Source organism: Heterodontus francisci, chromosome 37 (genome assembly GCF_036365525.1).
Source record: "Heterodontus francisci isolate sHetFra1 chromosome 37, sHetFra1.hap1, whole genome shotgun sequence".
Taxonomy (NCBI): Eukaryota; Metazoa; Chordata; class Chondrichthyes; order Heterodontiformes; family Heterodontidae; genus Heterodontus; species Heterodontus francisci.
In genome coordinates this window covers 29,545,437-29,565,931 of record NC_090407.1, presented here as the reverse complement: position 1 = coordinate 29,565,931, position 20,495 = coordinate 29,545,437, and the positions used below count along the sequence as shown (strand labels likewise).

Sequence of the window (20,495 nt, the reverse complement as noted above, 5' to 3'; positions counted from 1 at the left end):
AACATCCCCAAACACTTCACACATAATCAATTACTCAGAAGTGCAATCATTCCTGTTATGTAGATAAACAAGGTCGGCAGTTTGCACACAGCAAAGGTGAAGTGGTGGTGATAATGGGCAAGCCAACAGCAGTTGGAGTAACTTGAGCTGATAAAAGCATTGCACAATGTTAGTGCGTGTTGACTTAAGTTTGACTATCCTGTCTGTATTGTTGCTGTCATGTCTAATGACAGTTTTGCAGTTTACAGGTTGCCTAGTAGCTTAGTGTATGAGTGCCTCACATGGTGTAGTAATAAACCATACACACCAGAAGGTCCAAGTTATATTGCTGATTCATACTAAGTTAACTGATCTCAACAAGTACAGAGATTGCAGCGCTACAATTGGTCTCAGAGCTCCACTATTATAGGGAAGAAGTATCAGCCAGTTGGCCTTCGATCAGTAACAAATGATCCCTTCTGGAGAGTGCACCCGTGTACAGTATCTACTCTGTAGGACTGAGTAGAAATCAAGAAATAATGGGGGGCTTTTAAGAAAGGTACTGAAATAATTCTGAGTGACTTTAATCTTCATGTAGATTGGACAAATCAAATTGGCAATGGGAGCCTTGAGGACGAGATCATAGAGTGTATTCGGGACAGTTTCCTAGAACAGTATGTTGGGGCACCAACCAGAGAACAGGCTCTTTTAGATCTGGTAATATGTAATTCGACAGGATTAATTAATAATCTCATAGTAAAGGATCCTCTAGGGAAGAGTGATCAGAACATGATAGAATTTCACATTCACTTTCACGCTGAGAAACGTGGGTCTGAAACTAGTGTCTTAAACTTAAATAAAGGCAATTACAAAGGTATGAAGACAGTTGGCTAAAGTGGACTGGGAAATAGATTAAAAGGTAAGACGGTAGATAAGCAGTGAGAGACATTTAAGGAGATAATTCATAATTCACAACAAAGGTATATTCCATTGAGAAAGAAAGACTCTGAGATGGATGAACCATCTGTGGCTAACTAAAGAAGTTGAGGATGGTATCAAATTCAAAGAATTGTGAAGATTATTGGTGTGCCAGAAGATTGGCAAAATTTTAGAAACCAGCAAAGAATGATTAAGAAATAATAGAGAATGAAAATAGATTGCGAGTAAACTAGCAAGATGTATGAAACAGAAAGTAAGAATCTCTACCATTTTTCTTTATTCTTTCATGGGATGTGGCCATCGCTGGCTCGTCCAGCATTTATTGCCCATCCCTAATTGCCCTTGAGAAGGTGGTGATGAGCTGCCTTCTTGAAACACTACAGTCCCTGTGGTGTAGGTACACCCGCAGTACTGTTAGGAAGGGAGTTCCAGGAATTTGACCCAGCGACAGTGAAGGAACGGAGATATAGTTCCAAGTCAGGATGGTATGTGACTTGAGCAGAACTTGCAGGTGGTGGTCTTCCCATGCGTCTGCTGCCCTTGTCCTTCCAGGTGGTAGAGGTCACGGGTTTGGAAGTTGCTGTCTAAGGACCCTTGTGAGTTACTGTAGTGCATCTTGTAGATGGCACACACTGCTGCCACTGTGCGTCGGTGGTGGAGTGAGTGAATGTTGAAGGTGGTGGATGGGGTGCCAATCAAATGGGCTGCTTTGCCCTGGATGGTGTTGAGCTTCCTGAGTGTTATTGGAGCTGCACCCATCCAGGCAAGTGAAGAGTATTCTATCACACTCCTGACTTGTGCCTTGTAGATGGTGGACAGACTTTGGGGGAGTCAGGAGGTGAGTTGCTCACTGCAGAATTCTCAGCCTCTGACCTGCTCTTGTGGCCACTTTACGTACGTGGTTGGTTCAGTTCAGTTTCTTTTCATGACCCCTTTTAGCCCTCCTAACTCCTTGCTTAAGTTCCTTCCTACTGTCTTTATATTCCTCAAGTGCTTCATCTGTTCCTAGCCTTCCAGCCCTTACAAATGCTTCCTTTTTCTTTTTGACTAGACTCACAATATCCCGTGTTATCCAAGCTTCCCGAAACTTGCCAAACTTGTCTTTCTTCCTCACAGGAACATGCTGGTCCTGGATTCTAATCAGCTGACGTTTGAAAGACTCCCAAATGTCAGATGTTGATTTACCTTCAAACAGCTGCCCCCAATCTAAATTCTTCAGTTCCTGCCTAATATTGTTATAATTAGCCTTCCCCCAATTTAGCACCTTCACCCGAGGACTACTCTTATCCTTATCCACAAGTACCTTAAAACTTATGGAATTATGGTCACTGCTTCCGAAATGCTCCCCCACTGAAACTTCGACCACCTGGCCGGGCTCATTCCCCAATACCAGGTCCAGAATGGCCCCATCCCAAGTTGGACTATCTACATATTGTTTCAAGGAGCCCTCCTGGATGCTCCTCACAAATTCTGCCCCATCCAAGCCCCTAGCACTAAGTGAGTCCCAGTCAATATTGGGGAAGTTAAAATCACCCACCACTACAACCCTGTTAACTTTACATCTTTCCAAAATTTGTCTACATATCAGCTTCTCTACCTCCCGCTGTCTGTTGGGAGGCCTGTAGTAAACCCCCAACATCGTGACTGCACCCTTCCTGTTCCTGAGCTCCACCCATATTGCCTCGCTGCATGACCCCTCTGAGGTGTCCTCCCACAGTACAGCTGTGATATTCTCCTTAACCAGTAATGCAACTCCCCTACCCCTTTTACATCCCCCTCTATGCCGTCTGAAGCTTCTAAAGCCTGGAACATTTAGCTGCCAATCCTGCCCTTCCCTCAACCAAGTCTCTGTAATAGTAACAACATCATATTTCCAAGTACTAATCCAAGCTCTAAGTTCATCTGCCTTACCTGTTATACTTCTCGCATTGAAACAAATGCACTTCAGACCACCAGTCCCACTGTGCTCAGCAACATCTCCCTGCCTGCTCTTACTCTTAGTCCTACTGGCCTTATTTACTATGCCCTCCTCATTTACTTCACTAGCTGTCCTACTGCTCTGGTTCCCACCCCCCTGCCACACTAGTTTAAACCCTCCCAAGTGACGCTAGCAAACCTTGCAGCCAGCATATTAGTGCCCTTCCAGTTTAGATGCAACCTGTCCTTCTTGTACAGGTCCTATCTGTCCCTGAAGAGAGCCCAATGGTCCAGATATCTGAAACCCTCCCTTCTACACCAGCTGCTGAGCCACGTGTTTAGCTGCACTATCTTCCTATTTCTAGCCTCACTGGCACGTGGCACAGGGAGTTGCCTGGTTTGGAGGGCCTGAGTTGTAAAGAGAGATTGGATAGGCTGGGTCTGTTTTCCCTGGAGCGAAGGAGGCTGAGAGGGGACATGATAGAGGTATATAAAATTATGAGAGGCATAGGTAGGGTAGATAGCCAGAGTCTGTTTCCCTTGGTAGGGGTGACTAAAACTAGAGGGCATAGATTTAAGGTGAGACGGAGGAGGTTTAAAGGGGATCAAAGGAGTAAATTTTTCACACAAAGAATAGTGGGTATCTGGAATGAGCTGCCTGAGGAGGTGGTGGAGGCAGGAACAGTAGCGACATTTAAGAGGCATCTGGACAGGTACTTGAATGAGCAAGGCATAGAGGGATATGGAATTAATGCAGGCAGGTGGGATTAGTATAGATAGGCATTATGGTCGGCATGGATGAGGTGGGCCGAAGGGCCTGTTTCTATGCTGTACGACTCTATGACTCTATAATAGTAGAAAATCATGGGGCAAAAGGAAGGGAGGAACAGAAAACAGTCACTATCGCTGGAGGTAAAGAACGAAGCAAACTAATGAGACTAAAGGCTGACAAGTCACCTGGACTAGATGGCCTGCATCCTAGGATCTTAAAAGACATGGCTGCAGAGATAGTGGACCCCTTGTTTGGAATCTTCAAAAATTCCCTAGGTTCTAGAAAGGTCCCAGCAGATTGAAAACCTGCAAATGTAGCACCCCTATTCAAGAAAGGAAACAGAAAGCAGGAAACTATAGTCCAGTTAGCCTAACATCTGTCATTATGAAATGCTAGAATGCATTATTAAGGAAGTAGTAGCAGGACATTTAGAAAATCATAATGCATCAGGCAGAGTCAAAATAGTTTTATGAAAGGGAAATCTTGTTTGACAAATTTATTAGAGTTCTTTGAGGCTGTAACGAGCAGGGTGGATAAAGGGGAACCAGTAGATGTAGTGTGTTTGGATTTCCAAAAGGCATTCAAGAAGGTGCCATGTGAAATATTACTGCACAAGATAAGAGCTTATGATATTGGGGGTAATATATTGGCATGGATTGAAGATTGGCTCACTAACAGGAAACAGAGTCGGGATAAGTGGGTCATTTTCAGGTTGGCAAACTGTAACTAGTGGTTTGCCACAGGGATCAGTGCTGGGGCCTCAACTATTTACAGTCTCTATTAATGTCTTGGATGAAGGGACCAAGTGCATTGTAGCCAATTTGGCTAATGATACAAAGATAGGTAGGAAGGCAAGTTGTGAGGAGGAGACACAGTGTCTGCAAATGAATATAGATAGATTAAGTGAATGGGCAAAAATTTGGCAGATGGAGTATAATGTGAGGTTATCCACATTGGTAGTCAGAATAGAAAAGCAAGATATTACTTAACTGGAAAGAGACTACAGAATGCTGTGGTACAGGGGGATGTGAGTGTCCTCTTATATGAAACACAAAAAGTTAACTTGCAGGTAGAGTAGGTAGTTAGGAAGGCAAACGGAATGTTGGGCTTTATTTCAAGGTGGGGGGGTGGATTATAAAATTAGGAAAGTCTTGCTGTTGGTGAGACCACACCTGGAGTACTTCATACAGTTTTGGTCTCCTTATTTAAGGAGGGATATACTTGCATTGAGGCAGTTCAGAGAAGGTTCACTAGGTTGATTCCAGGGATGAAGGGGTTGCCTTATAAGGAAAGGTTGAACAGGTTAGTCCTACACTCATTGGAGTTTAGAAGAATGAGATCTGATCTTATTGAAGTATATAAGATTCTGCGTGGGCTTGACAGGATAGATGCTGAGAAGATGTTCCTCTCGTGGAGAATCTAGGGGCATAGTTTCAGAATAAGGGGGTCTCCCATTTAAGACAGAGATGAGGAAGAATTCCTCTCTCAGAGGGTGATGAATCTTTGGAATGCTTTACCCCAGAGAGCTGTGGAGGCTGAGTCACTGAATATATTCAAGGCTGAGCTAGACAGATTTTTGTACTAACGGGAGTCAAGGGTTATGGGGGGCAGACAGGAAAGTGGAGTTGAGGAGAAGAATGGTGGAGCAGGTTCGAGGGGCTGTATGGCCTACTCCTGCTCCTATTTCTTATCTTTATATGTAGGTTTGAGTCAGGCTGTAATAGCTTCCTACCTTTGAATAGCACTACCAACAGTTATCAAGTTTAGGCTTACAATGTGAAGAATGCCCATTTGGGTAAAATATTAGAGCACTGTGGCCACGGTAAAAGAAAGACTTGCATTTATATAGTGCCTTTTTACGACCGAAGGATATTCCAAAGTGATTTACAGCCAATGAAGTATATTTGAAGTGTAGAAATGTAGAAAATGCAGAAAACGGGACTGCCAATTCACATACAAGGCCCTACAGACAGCAATAATGACCAGATAATCTGTTTTTTAGTGATGTTGCTTGAGGGATAAATATTGGCCAGGACAGGTGGAACTTGCTCCAGTGTGAGAACATTGGATAAAAACAAACACTGGGTTTATTTCATGTAATAACATTAGTACAGGCCATAGTCTTTTATTGAGCACCACCTTATATGTTGTCCCCTTGGCTTGCATTTCTAGGAGTCTTTCCACTGTCCTGTGCAATGAATCTAACAGCAGCTGTGACACCGGCATCGAAGATTTATCCTGGAAAGAAAACATCCTGTATGATGGTAAGATGTCCTCAGTGTGTGCTTGCATTTGTGTTCCATGCACAGTTGTAATGTGATCAGCAAATAAAGGACAGCTGCACAATTTGTTTCTTTCTGCAGATGGTGACAAACAACTGGAACAGGTTGTGAGGAAGGCTGTTGAGGCCAGAACATTCACTGTCTTTCAAGAAACAGCTAGATTCTGTAATGGAAATATTGTAGGGTTGCTCTTTTGAAAGGGTGAAAGATCTTCTTCTTCGGACTAGGCTTGTGCACCCTTATTCTGCACCCCTAATCACAGAATTGTTACAGTGCAGAAGGAGGCCATTCGACCCATCATGTCTGCACCGGCTCTCTGAAAGAGCAATTCACTTAGTGCCATTCCCCCGCCTTCTCCCCATAACCCTGCACATTCTTCCTTTTCATATAACAGTCTGGTTCTCGTTTGAATGCTTCAATTGAACCTGCCTCCACCACGTTCTCAGGCAGCGTATTCCAGACGTTTAATCACTTGCTGTGTGAAAAAGTTTTTCCCCATGTCGCATTGCTTCTCTTACCCATTACTTTAAATCTATGCCCCCTCGTTTTCGATCCTTTCACAAGTAGGAACAGTTTCTCCCTATCTACTCTGTCCAGACTCCTCATGATTTTGAATCCCTCGATCAAATCACCTCTCTGCCTTCTCTTCTCCAAGGAAAACAGTCCTAACATCTCCAATCTGTCTTCATAACTGAAGTTCCTCATCTCTGGAACCATTCTTATGAATCTTGACTCAGCGACATAACTTTGGTACTGTATTTCAGTTATTCATATTGCCCACCTGATTTGTATTATGACCCCCTTTAAGAGAGGAGCAGATGTGGGTCTGATGGAATGTTGAATCTTGAATCTATCTTGAGCAACTAGAATATGCTGAACCCAACCAGGCTCCATTTAATACCCAACCCTTTATGGTACTTTGTACAACACATTTTGGCATCAAGGGGGAGGGTGTGTTCTTTAAAAGATGATGCCTGCAATGAGATATAGAATTTCTTCAGTATAGCTGCACAAACATTCACCTGGCAATGAAGAGAATCAAAGCAGTTACTCCTCTCATTGTGGCACACTGGGAGGGAAACTCACTTTTAATTTGTTCAGCAAGCAAATAGAAATTTTGATGCTTGTTTATTTTTAGGTACAAATCAAAATCTTTTCTAGTACGCCCCTCGTGAAGGTGCTGACACGTAGTTAGGGTATGGTACTACTATCACCATAGCTCTTCAGTGCCTTGCCCAACTGATCATTTTTGTGTGTTGGGTGTCCAGAAAATGAAGTGGATGGGCTGTTTGACGACAAAGGACATCACAGCTGAGTCTGATCTGTACTTTCTGTACCTTACTCCTGTCCAGACTGAGGACAGCTAATTCAGAACAGACCGGAAATCAAACTTGGGATCTTGCTTATCTGAATGTCACAGTAGACTGGGAAATGTATATGCCACTGAGAAAGGGAAAAAAAGAAAGACTTGCATGAAAAACACTGGCAGGCAAGATAAAGGAAAATCCCAAGGTGCTTTTTTAAGCATATTAAGGGCAAGAGGATAACCAGGGAAAGAGTAGGGCCCATTAGGGCCCAAAGTGGCAATCTGTATTTGGAGCTGGAGGATGTGGTTGAGGTTTTAAATGATTACTTTTCATCTGTGTTCACTATGGAGAAGAACAATGTAGGTGTAGAGATCAGGGAGGGGGATTGTGATATACTCAAACAAATTAGCAATGAAAGGGAGGAGGCATTAGCGGTTTTAGCAGGCTTAAAAGTGGATAAATCCCCAGACCCAGATGAGATCTTTCCCAGGCTGTTATGTGAGTCAAGGGAGGAGATAGCAGGGGCTTGAACACAAATTTTCAAATCCTCTCTGGCCACAGGAGAGGTGCCAGAAGACTGGAGGACAGCGAATGTGGTACCATTATTCAAGAAGGGTACCAGGGATAAACCAGGTAATTACAGGCCAGTGAGTCTAACATCAGTGGTAGGGAAACGATTGAAAAAATTCTGAGGAACAGGATTAATCTCCACTTGGACAGGCAGGGATTAATCAGGGATAGTCAGCATGGCTTTGTCAGGGGAAGATCATGTCTAACAAACGATTGAATTTTTCGAGGAGCCGACTAGATGTATAGATGAGGGTAAAACAGTTAATGCAATCTACATGGACTTCAGTAAGGCTTTCGATAAGGTCCTGTATGGGAGATTGGTTAAGAAGGTAAGAGCCCATGGGATCCAGGGCAATTTGGCAAGTTGGATCCAAAATTGGCTTAGTGGCAGGAGGCAGAGGGTGATGGTCGAGGACTTTTTTTTGCAATTGGAAGCCTGTGACCAGTGGTGTACCACAGGGATCAGTGCTCAGACTCTTGCTGTTTGTAGTGTACATTAATGATTGAGACATGAATATAGGAGGTATGATCAGTAAGTCTGCAGATGACACGAAAATTGGTGGTGTCGTAAATAGTGAGGAGGATAGCCTTAGATTACAGGACGATATAGATGGGCTGGTAAGATGGGCGGAGCAGTGACAAATGGAATTTAATCCTGGGAAGTGTGAGGTGATGCGTTTTGGGAGGACTAACAAGGCAAGGGAATCTACAATGGATGGTAGGACCCGAGGAAGTACTGAGGGTCAGAGCGACCTTGGTGTACTTGTCAATAGATCACTGAAGGCAGCAGCACAGGTAGATGGGGTGGTTAGGAAGGTATATGGGATACTTGCCTTTATTAGCCGAGGCATAGAATATAAGAGCAGGGAGGTTATGATGGAGCTGTATAAAACACTAGTTAGGCCACAGCTGGAGTGCTGTGTACAGTTCTGGGCACCACACTATATAGGAAGGATGTAATTGCACTGGAGAGGGTGCAGAGGAGATTCACCAAGATGTTGCCTGGGCTGGAGAATTTCAGCTAAGAGAGACTGAAAAGGCTAGGGTTGTTTTCCTTAGAACAGAGAAGGCTGATGGGGGAACATGATTGAGGTATACATAATTATTAGGGGCATTGATAGGTTAGACAGGAAGAGACTTTTTCCCTTAGCGGAGGTGTCAATAACCAGGGGGCATAGATTTAGGGTAAAGGGCAGGAGGTTTAGAGGGGATTTGAGGAATAATTTTTTCAACCAGAGGGTGGTTGGAATCTGGAATACACTGCCTGAAGTGGTGGTAGAGGCAGGAACCCTCACAACATTTAAGAAGTATTCAGATGAGCACTTGAAACACCATAGCATACAAGGCTACAGGCCAAGTGCTGGAAAATGGGATTAGAATAGTTAAGTGCTCGATAGCCTGCACAGATACGATGGGCCGAAGGGCCTGTTTCCGTGCTGTATAACTCTGTGACTCTATGTACTTATATCGTGCCTTTCACAACCATTAGATGTCCCAAAGTGCTTTACAGCCAATGAATTACTTTTTTTTTTGAAGTGTAGTCACTATGGAATGTAGGAAATGTGGCAACCAATCTGCACACTGCAAGTGCCCACAAGCAGCAATATGATAATAACCAGATGTTCTATTTTAGTGATGTCGATTAAGAAATAAATATTGGCCAGGACACTGGGGATAACTCCCCTGATCTTTGAAGTAGTGTCATGGGTTCTTTCATATTAACCTTAGAGAGCAGATGGGGCTTCCGTTTAACACCTCATCCAAAAGATGACACCTCCGATACCGCAGAACTCCCTCAGTACTGCATTGGAGTGCTAGCCTAGATTTTTGTGCTGAAGTCTAAGAGCGTCGTCTCAATTCATTCCATCTTCGCTGCCTTCGGAGAATACTTGGCATCAGGTGGCAGGACTATATCTCCAACACAGAAGTCCTTGAAGCGGCCAACACCCCCAGCTTATACACACTACTGAGTCAGCGGCGCTTGAGATGGCTTGGCCATGTGAGCCGCATGGAAGATGGCAGGATCCCCAAAGACACATTGTACAGCGAGCTCGCCACTGGTATCAGACCCACCGGCCGTCCATGTCTCCGTTATAAAGACGTCTGCAAACGCGACATGAAATCGTGTGACATTGATCACAAGTCGTGGGAGTCAGTTGCCAGCATTCGCCAGAGCTGGCGGGCAGCCATAAAGACAGGGCTAAATTGTGGCGAGTCGAAGAGACTTAGTAGTTGGCAGGAAAAAAGACAGAGGCGCAAGGGGAGAGCCAACTGTGCAACAGCCCCAACAAACAAATTTCTCTGCAGCACCTGTGGAAGAGCCTGTCACTCAAGAATTGGCCTTTATAGCCACTCCAGGCGCTGCTTCACAAACCACTGACCACCTCCAGGCGCGTATCCATTGTCTCTCGAGATAAGGAGGCCCAAAAGAAAAAGAAGAAAGAAAGTCTCTGAAATGGGTCTTGAACCCACAACCTACTGACTGCATAGTGAGAGTGCCACTCAGCCACAGCTGACACTAAACTGTTGGGGAGTTCCTGATTTTAAAAACAAAACGTATCCTGAACACTGAAAGAGGAATTTAACAGCTTGAATTGAATTTAAAAAATGCACATTTTTAATTGAGCCAATTTGAAGCACACTCATTACTGTTGTAACAGATAAAAGTTTAAGGACAGCTTTAAGTTTACTTTTAAACCTGCTAGCAACAGCCACATCCAGGATTCTTCTCCTGATGCTAATGTTGAAACCAATTAGTTATCCACAAAGGGACATTACATGGTAACCAGCAGCAGAATCTACTGGCTTGGAGCTGACATAAGGGATTTGTACTGGTGTTTTGCGCATCGCATTCGATGATTCTTTCCATCTTTTTGTGAAAATGGAAGAGCCAGGGACCTTGCATATTGTATACAAAGGGAGATTATTCTCCCTAATCAGGCTGGCTGGTTTATAGTGATGGAATAAGTGAAATTCTATTTTTATTACATGGGATTTTTATGCTTTTTACTGGATCCCAATTGATGATTACATCTAATTTACATGAAAACACAAAACTAATGACGTTGGATGTGACTGATCTTTTTGATGTATAAAAAGAGCTGTGGGTAATTTGACAGCTCAGTTGATAAATATGAAATGGAGAAAATAGAAGAGCAGTTGTGGGGGTGGGGGGGGGGGGAGGGGGGCGCGGTTCCGGGGTGGTGTGAAAAGAATGTGACAAAGTGTGAGGGACTTTCTTGGACCAGCCTCTGTGCTGGAAGTTGCTTTGCTCATCTGGTTTTAATTATAACCTCAACATTCAAATTGCTTCTTTAGAGCAAAATTCTTAAGTTACTTCCTCTCGCTACTTCCCTATTGGGGCACCAGAACTAAAAGTAGGGGCATTTGACAAGAGGTCCCCACCCAACAATTCGAAATAAGCTACGGAATTTTTGCTATTTCCATAATCAAGGAGTTCTCTGGTTTGATGAGCCGCTGGTACAACATGCTCTAAACAACATCTTGGTGTTGCGGCTGCTCGGGTAAGTTTGCACTGCAGCAGAGTGCACATAAAATCTGCCAATACTGCAGCAGTGGCTACCCGACTATTCAGAATGATCACAGAAGTCTCCTCAGGAACGTATGGTGATGGGATGCTTTCTAAATACTCATGGTGTTGAATGGTGAAAATATAAGGAGAAAATTGAATGTGTTTTTCCTCAGTGTTTTGAGCTCCCCCTTTGTGAGTCCTTGTTCACATCTTTCCAATTATAAGGCAAAGAAATGAGCACAAACGGGCTTTCTTTGGTTTAAAAAAGAAAGATGAAATTTATTAAACCTTAAACTTAAACTCTAATATGGTTCATGCCTACGGATATACGACGCACCCATGCTAGCATGTACACGCGATACACACATGCAAATAGGGACAGAAAAGAGCAGAAGAAAAGATAAGTAGAATAGTTTGAGGCAATATCTTGTTACTGTTTCTCGAGCTCGCTGTAGTCCTTGATTGAAGATACGGTCTTGCGTTTCGTTGGGGCCCAGTATTCATCTTAAACCTTGTTCACGTAGGAGATTTTTCTCTCTGAGTTTATGTGTCTTCACAAGATTCAGTTCTGTGGGAAAGAGATGGAGGCAGGCAGACAGGAGAGGAGATGTTCTCAGTCCATGAGCACACGACTTTCTGACCTCAAACATTGTTTTCTCCAATTTAAAACTTTCAGTTCAAACCTCTGCAACAGCCAGTTAGTCATGTGACTGAAACTGGTCTGACCACCTCTGTGTCTTGGGGAAGCAACTATTGGGGTCACCATTGTTTCAACACCGTCTGTTACTATGCAAAATGTCTTTCCAGTCAGGGGCTTTCACTTTTTAAGTTTTATTGTTCATGTGGCGAAATAATGTGTGCCTCAGTCTTGACAGGTGGGGGGTTTGCCTGACAGTTTAAACAATGTTTAAATGTTTAAACAATCTTATTGAATTCTTTGAACTAACAGAAAGAATTGACAAGGGCAATGCAGTGGATGTGGAATACACTGACTTTCTAAAAGGTGTCACACAGAGGCTCATGTTGAAGTCAAGGCATGTGAGGTCAGGGGCCAAGAAGCCTAAAGGATTGAAAGATGGCTGCAAAACAAAAACAAAAAAAACAGATCGGCTTTAAGGGAGGTTTCTCACATTGGCAGAAAGTTGGAAGTGGTGTCCCACAGGGATTTGTGCTGGAACCACTGTTGTTCAGCACATGCGTAAATGATTTGTAATCAGGAACTGCAGGTATCCAGCCACAACTTGCAGATGATACCAAACTGAGGAGGGATGGGGCGGTTATAGTTAATAATGTTGAGGATTGCATCAAAATACAGAAAGACAAACAGGCTTGTAGAATGGGTGAATAAATGGCAAATGAAATACATTATAGCAAAGGTGTGAGGTGATTCATTTTGATAGGAGGAACAAGGAGGCTGCTAATTCCTTAGACGGCGGGAAACTAAATGGGTTAAGAGGAGCAGAGAGATCTGGAAATGAATAAAGTATATTTTTGGAAAACAAATCTGGAAATACAGACGCATAAATCGCTAAAAGTAGCAATGCAAGTTGATAAGGCTATAAGGAGTGCAATCAAAGTACTTTGGTTCATTTCTAGATGAATAATCTACAAAAGCAGAGGGGTAGTATTAAATTTATATTGAATCTTGGTTAGAACTCACTAGAAACTCTGTGCGCTGTTCTGAACAAAAATGATTGTGCAACACTTGGAGAAGTGCAGAAAAGATTTATAAGGATGTTACCAGAATTGAGAGAAAGCAACTATCAAAAAAGATTGAGCAGACAAGGGGGTCTTTTCTCTGGAAAAGAGAAGACTAAGAGGAGACCTGATAGAGGTCTTTAAAAGTATATGGGGGTTTGATAGGGTGGGCATAGAAAAACTGTTTAAATTTGTGGATAAGTCACCATCAGGTCAAGTAAAGAACTTCAGAGGAATTTACACGGAGAATAGTGAGAATGTAGAACTCACTGCCAAGTGGAGTGACTGATGCATTTAAGGGGCGGATCGATACTTACATCAGGGCAGAAGTGAGTAGCGGGATACAGGAGCAGGGTGGAAAGAGGTTTTTAAAGTGGGAGAAGGCTTGTGAGCATAGACTTTGTAGGACTCAATGGCTTGTTTCTGTGCCGTAGCTTCTATGTAAGGGTTTCACGCTCTGGTTATGCTATGCTACCAGTTTTAGATGAGCGGTTACAAAGTACCACATAAGCTCCCTTGTCAGTGAATCATACTTGGGGTGCCAGGAGAGAAATCCGCAATAAATGTTTGGATATTTTCAGAGTGTGGGTGACAGCATCCACATTCTAGTAATACTTAAAAAAAAAAACCTCTCTCATTCTCAAATGTCCAGGAGGTTCAACCAATGGTTTCTCTTGCTGCTGCCTTCTGAGTCAGATCGGGACTTGACTCTGGAGTTAAACGGTTGCTTTTGTGTTGCCATGAAACTGAAACCACTTCGAGGCAACATAAAAGTGGCTGCATCTTTACCTCAGCAAACTTCCCAGTGCTGCCAACACTTGCAGTTCTCAAGGTCTTGCTCCTTGACACTACCTCAAGATTCCAGCTGCATTGCAGCTCCCTTTTTAACTGTTTTAACCAGGCTGCACACAGGTGTGATTTTTCATTAGAATATGGCACACCAGAAATAGGCTGCAGCTCCCTCAACAGCAGGATCTTTGAATATAACACTACCGTGGATATAAGTTTGAAAGGTAGACTTTCTAGTTTAACAAAATTGATATAGGTCTGAAATGCATGTTTCTTGTATCAAGTACTCCACAGGACATAATGATTTCTCTGTGTGGGGGGAAATATTGCTTAAATGGTAGCTGGCCGGAGTTGATTAACGGAGACATGAGATGGATGAATAATTTAAGAGTTTTGCAGAATTTTCAAGCAGGAGAGTAAATGGGTAGATTTTATTTGGTCTGTGGAATAAAAAAGAACTTGATGGATTGAATAACTTTCTCTTGTTACATGTTCTCCAACATAGTTATGTACTGCAGTGTGTTGCTTCCTAAAGTTAGGTGAGTGATGGCTGGAACTGTACTGCTCTGGGGCTGGTATGGTAGACAAGCCTCGGCCAACCTTACTTCTCTCAACTGATCTTTTCAGTCAACCTTGATCTTGCAGGTATGGGATTTTATTGTAATGAATCAAAGTAAGTCACAGTCCTTCTCCATTGTTAAAGTACACTTCGTGGTGAAGCAACCACATTAACAGCAGTTTCTATGGATAGGCGAGGCATGGGTAGTTATTTTGTACCTAGGCAAGCCTAGATGATGGGTGAGGCCATAGTGTAGGGGGCAGATGGAAAGTATTCATTCAGTACCTCAGACATGCCCTCTGCCTCCACATGAATATTTCTTTCTTGGTCTCTAATCACCCCTCCCCTTTCTTTAACTACGTTTTTACTATATATGTGTTTATAAAAGATTTTTGGGTTCCCTTTTATGTTGGCCACTATCTAATCTCATTCTCTCCTCCTCTTTGCCCCTTGTTCACTTACATAGATCTCCTCTGTACTTCCTGTGTTCACCTTGGTTCTCCACTGTATCACGAACTTTACATTTGTCATAAGCTTCCTTTTTCTATTTTATTTTAATCTCTTTATCTTTAATCATCTAGGGAGCTGTTGCTTTGAATGCCCTTCCTTTCCCCCTTGTGGGAATGTCTGAACCATCTCTTTGAAGGCCACACATTTTTCAATTACTGTTTTACCTTCTAATTTTTGATTCTAGATCCAGATCCTTTTCAACTCATTGAATGAGCCCTCATTCAGTTAAGTATTTTTACACTTGATTGTTCCTTGTCCTTTTCTATTCTAAACCTAATGATAGTATGATCACTGTTTATTGCTGAAAATAGAGACATGTTGTTGAAGCTTTCATCTTGCACTCATCAGGACAATCCGTAAGAATACCAATGTGAGGGAAAACAATGACTTTATATTGTATGAAAAGAGAGTGCTGATTGGTTAGCAAGTGAACTCTGATTGGTAGAGGCATTGCCAAGGAGAATGTACCAGTTTACGGTGACTGACAGTTAACTGCCAAGCATTGTTTGAAATTTAAACCAGACAGCTTGACTGTGATTGGTTAAGGCATTGCCCTGAGGAATAAATCATCAGCACTCTCTTCTCATACAGTATAAAGTTGTTGTTTTTCCTTACATTGGTATTCTTTCAGATGAGTGCAAGCCGAAAAGCTTCGACACCTTGTCTCTATTTTAAGCAATACTCAAATTCTGTACTACCAAACAACTATTTGGATCACTGTTTCCCAAATGCTCTCTCTCTTGAAAGCGTACCCCATTTGTCCCACTTCCTTCCCCAGAACTAGATCTAGCACCACTTCCTTCCCTGTTGGGCTGGAAATACACTGATCATGAAGGTACTGTTGTATACATTTTATGAATTCTTCCCCCTCTTGGCTCTTTACACTGTTACCAGCCCAGTCTATATTAGGATCATTGAAGTCCCCCATTATTACAAATCTCTAATTCTTGCATTTTCTGTAATTTTCCTTAAAATATGCTCTCCTACATTCTTCCCACTATTTGGTGGCCTATAATATACACCCAGTTGTATAATAACTCCTCTTATTCCTTAGTTCTAACCAAATACATTGTATTAGATTCTTGATAAGCAAGGTCATCGGGGGTAGGTGGAAATGTGGTGTAATCAGTTCAGCCATGAACTTATTGAATGGCGGAGCAGGCTCGAAGGGTCGAGTGGCCTACTCCTGCTCCTAATTCATATGTTCGTATGACCCCCTCAGCTACATCAACCCTTGTTGAAACAATACTGTCCCCCCCGCCCACTTTATTCCTTCCATATTGTTCCTGAATAACTTGTAGCCAGAAATATTAAGTTCCCAATCCTCTCCACCTTTGAGCCACGTGACAGCTCCTGCCTACAACTCACCAATTTTATTTCCCTCACTGTGCATTTATGCATTTCAAATGCATCTTAGACTGTCTTGCATTTTGCACTGTCTGATCCCTCTTTCTGAGCTGCTCTTTACTCTAGTCCTACTTGTCTCAGCCTGTCTTCTGTGCGCCTCGTTTCTCCTTTCTAGTGTTTCATCATGGTGTCCACCCACCATGTGAAATTATTTAAACCCTCCCCACAACGCTGGTGAACCTCCCTGTGAGGACATTGGTCGCACTTGTTGAGGTGCAAACTGCCCATCTTGAATAGGTTCCTCCTGGTCCAGAACTAGTGCCAAAGCCCCAGGAATCTGAGGTGCTCTCTCCTGCACTGTTTTTCCAGCCACCCAAGGGTGGGTCCCATGCTCAGGGTTAGGAGCCATGGTCAATGGTGGAATCAGAGAATTTTCGGTGGGGTTAGCGGAAGATCTAACATCTTGAGGGACAATGACTGCTTACAGGCAGAGGATCCTTCAGAAAGAGCACTTGTATTTCCTTTAAATCACAGATGAGGAAGACAATTGCATATTTTCAGATGAATACAGTGTCATGCTAGGCCCCCACCTGCCAAGAATGAGGCACATTAATTTTTTCTCGAACATTGATTTTAAACTGTTTCTGGAGTGAGGGGAAGACTTGTTGAACAGATCAGCCATGGCTGGAAAAGACATTTGCATATTAACAGATGGTGTTTGGAAGGACAAAGCAGCCATTCCCTGACATTCAACCCACAATGGAAAGCTAAAAAGGGAGGCTCTTACAAGCAACTGAAGAGGAAAGCACAGGACCGTGGGGCATGGAGAAATGAGCAGTGGACCTGCCCTTGGGCAGATCACCACTACTATTATAGATTAACCTGACTTATCCTGCTATTCAACAACAACAATTTATATTTATATAGTGCCTTCAGTGTAATAACACATGGGATTGGGCGTAATCCAGAGATTACTAACTATTGAGATCCTGCTTTTTAACTTTCTCCCTAGCTCCTGAAACTCTCACTGTAGGACTTCAATCATCTTCCTTCCTATTTCATTTGTTCCACGTGGACCACAACTTCTGACTGTTCCCCTTCCCCCACCCCCCCAACAAAGTTTTCTGCACCCTCTCAGCAATGCCCTTTATCCTGGCACCAGGGAAGAAGCACACCATGTGGTACACTTGTTGGCACTTGCAGAAGTGCCTGTCTATCCCCCTGACTATTGAAGCCCCTATAACCACTGTGCTCCTACACTTCGCTGTGCCCTCCTGTTTGGTCCTTTGCCCCAAGGTGCCATGCTGCAGGTTGCACTCCTTCGAGGTGTCGTCGCTCTCACCAGCATTCAATACTGAAAAACCAGTTAGTGAGTGCCACAATACCACTGCTTACCTCCTCCTACCCTGTGAAATGGCCACCCACTTCCCATCCTGAGATCTCTCTGGGGATGGGTTGACCTTCCACAGAACATACACTCCAGAAGTTCTCAGCCTGTCTTATGCGCTACAGTGATCCCAGTGTCCTGGAGTCACACATGGCACAGGAATTTCAGACAGTGGGTTTCAGCTGGCCCACAATTCTAATACATATATAATGTGTTTTAAATGTGTATATATAATATATAAGTTTATATATAGTATGTTATTTATATGTTTTATCTTCGTACCCCTTTAATGCCTTTGTATTATTTATTTAATATTTATGTATACCAGATCCATGCTTAATACAATTTCGGACCCGTTCAGTGTCCATATCCCCGACAAAGTTTATTTTATCTCCTTAGATAATTGTCCAAAATACTTGCCCTAAATACTTACCCCTGCATGCAGTAAGAGGTGGACAACATCCAGGCTTGAAGTGGCAAGTAACATTTGCACCACACAAGTCCAGGCAATAGCCATCGCCAACAAGAGACCATCTAACCATCTCCCTTTGACATTCAATGGCTTTGCTATTGTTGAATGCCTCATCATCAATATTCTGGGGTCCACCACTGACCAGACACTTAATTGGACCTGCCACATAAATACCGAGGCTACAAGAGCAGGTCAGAGGCTGGGAATTCTGCAGTGAGTGACTCACCATCTGACTCCTCAATCCCTGTCCATCATCTACAAGGTGCAAGTCAGGAGTGTGATGAAATATTCTCCACTTGCCTTAATAAGTGCTGCTTAAGAACACTCAGGATGCTTGGCAGCATCCAGGATAAAGCAGTGCACTTGACTGGTGCCATAACCACCACCTTAAACATTCACTCCCTCCACCACTGGGACAATGTGGCTGCAGTATGTACCATCTACAAGATGCACTGCAGCAACTCACCAACCCTCCTTCAACAGCACCTCCCAAACCCACAACCTTTACCACCTAGAAGAGCACGGGCATCAGGCACATGGGAACACCACCACCTGCAAGTTCCCCTCCAAAATTCTGAAACTCCGTCCCTAACAGTACTGGGGTGTACCTACACCATATGGACTGTAGCAGTTTAAGAAGGTGTCTCACTGCCATCTTCTCACGGGAAAGTGAATGTGGTCCTTATTAGCGACACCCATGTCCTGTGAGTGAATAAATAAAAAGAAATTACGAAATATTTACCTCGGATTTCAACCTCTGTGCTGGTTGTGATGCAGTTCCTCAGTTTTTCTCTTTGTGGTTGCTTTGGTTCCTCAGACCTACCGCAAAGCTCTGTCACTCTCACCACACCTGCACAGTGTATGTGCACCGCAGATCTCCAGCAATGCTTCCTGTCACACTCTCCACACCTGCGCTGTAGCTGTGCTTCTTGGGTTTCTCGCAGTGCCCTCTGTCACTCTTGCTGAGCCTGTGCTGTATTTGTGCTCCTTGGGTGATGAGATGAATCAAGGGATGGCAGGTAGATAACAATAAGCTTTGGATTTGAAAGCCTTGTAGATTGTATGGGAAGGCTGTTAAATATAATTAATCTTATGGCCAGTTTACCTTCACTCCCTACCTTCACACAGATTGCCTATAGTGTAATCTAAGTTTCACACTCCCGTTGTAGGAGGAATAATCCAGAGAATAATAAATAAAATACCATCTTATTCCAAATTCTATCAGACCTGTCATCTTGGATGAGCATCATCCTGGGATGTTACGGAGCGGCTGCAGGACATTCTGAAGAGGGAGGGTGAGCAGTCAGAGGTTGTGATACACATTGGAACCAACGACATAGGTAGAAAGACGGATGAGGTCCTGCAACAAGAATTTAGGGAGCTAGGTAGCAGATTAAAAAGCAGGACCTCAAAGGTTGCAATCTCTGGATTACTTCCTGTGCCACGTGCTAGTGAGTATAGGAATAGAAGGATAGAGCAGATGAATGCGTGGCTGAGGAGGTGGTTCAGGATGGAGGGCTTCAGGTTCCTGAATTACTGGGTCTGTTTCTGGCAACCTTTCCAAGTTGGACAGGTTGCACCTGAACTGGACGGGACCAACATCCTTGCAGGGAGGTTTGCAAGTGCTGTTGAGAGGGGTTTAAACTAATTTGGCAGGGGGATGGGAAACAGAGTGGAGGTACAGTTGGGGGTGATGCACAGCCAAATACAGAAGAGAAACTGAGTCAGTCTGGAAGGCAGAGCAAATCTAGACCTGTTAAGGGGAGGTGGTGGCATAGTGGCATTGTCACCGGACTAGTAACCCAGAGACCCAGGGTATTGCTCTGGGGACATGGGTTCAAATCCCACCACAGCAGAAGGTGGAATTTGAATTCAATTAATAAATCTGGAATTAAAAACTAGTCTAATGATGGCCATGAAATCATTGTCGATTGTTGTAAAAACCCATCTGGTTCACTAATGTCCTTTAGGGAAGGAAATCTGCTGTCCTTACCTGGTCTGGCCTACATGTGACTCCAGACCCACAGCAATGTGGTTGACTCTTACATGCCCTCTGAAATGGCCACTCAGTTGTACCACCACCTCTCAAGGGCAATTAGGGATGGGCAATAAATGCTGGCCTGGCCAGTGACACCCACATCCCATGAACAAATTTTTAAAAAAAGGCACAAGTGAAAAATGCAAGGCTGGATTGCATTTACTTTAATGCAAGGAGTCTTACTAATAAGGCAGATGAATTGAGGGCATTGATTAGCACATGGGATTATGATATTATCGCTAATCACAGAGACATGGCTGAGGGAGGGGCAGGACTGGCAACTCAATATTCCAGGGTATAGATTCTTTAGGCATGATAGGGAAGGGGATAAAGGAGGAGGTGGTATTGCACTGTTGATCAAGGAGTCAATTTCTGCAGTAAGGAGGGATGATATCTT

General features: G+C 43.4%; 1 protein-coding gene across 2 annotated transcripts in view; it reads left to right on the top strand.

Moving 5' to 3' along the window:
- Positions 1-20,495, top strand: part of LOC137352221 (rho guanine nucleotide exchange factor 10-like protein) — a 186,081-nt gene that overhangs the window by 79,241 nt on the left and 86,345 nt on the right. The window contains exon 6 of one of the 2 annotated variants that reach the window (XM_068017450.1): positions 5,780-5,871. In XM_068017450.1, the coding sequence (XP_067873551.1) occupies positions 5,780-5,871 (92 nt within the window). Of the gene's footprint in view, positions 1-5,779; positions 5,872-11,146; positions 11,291-20,495 lie in introns of those variants that run through there. The other variant, XM_068017451.1, reaches the window with a different exon arrangement.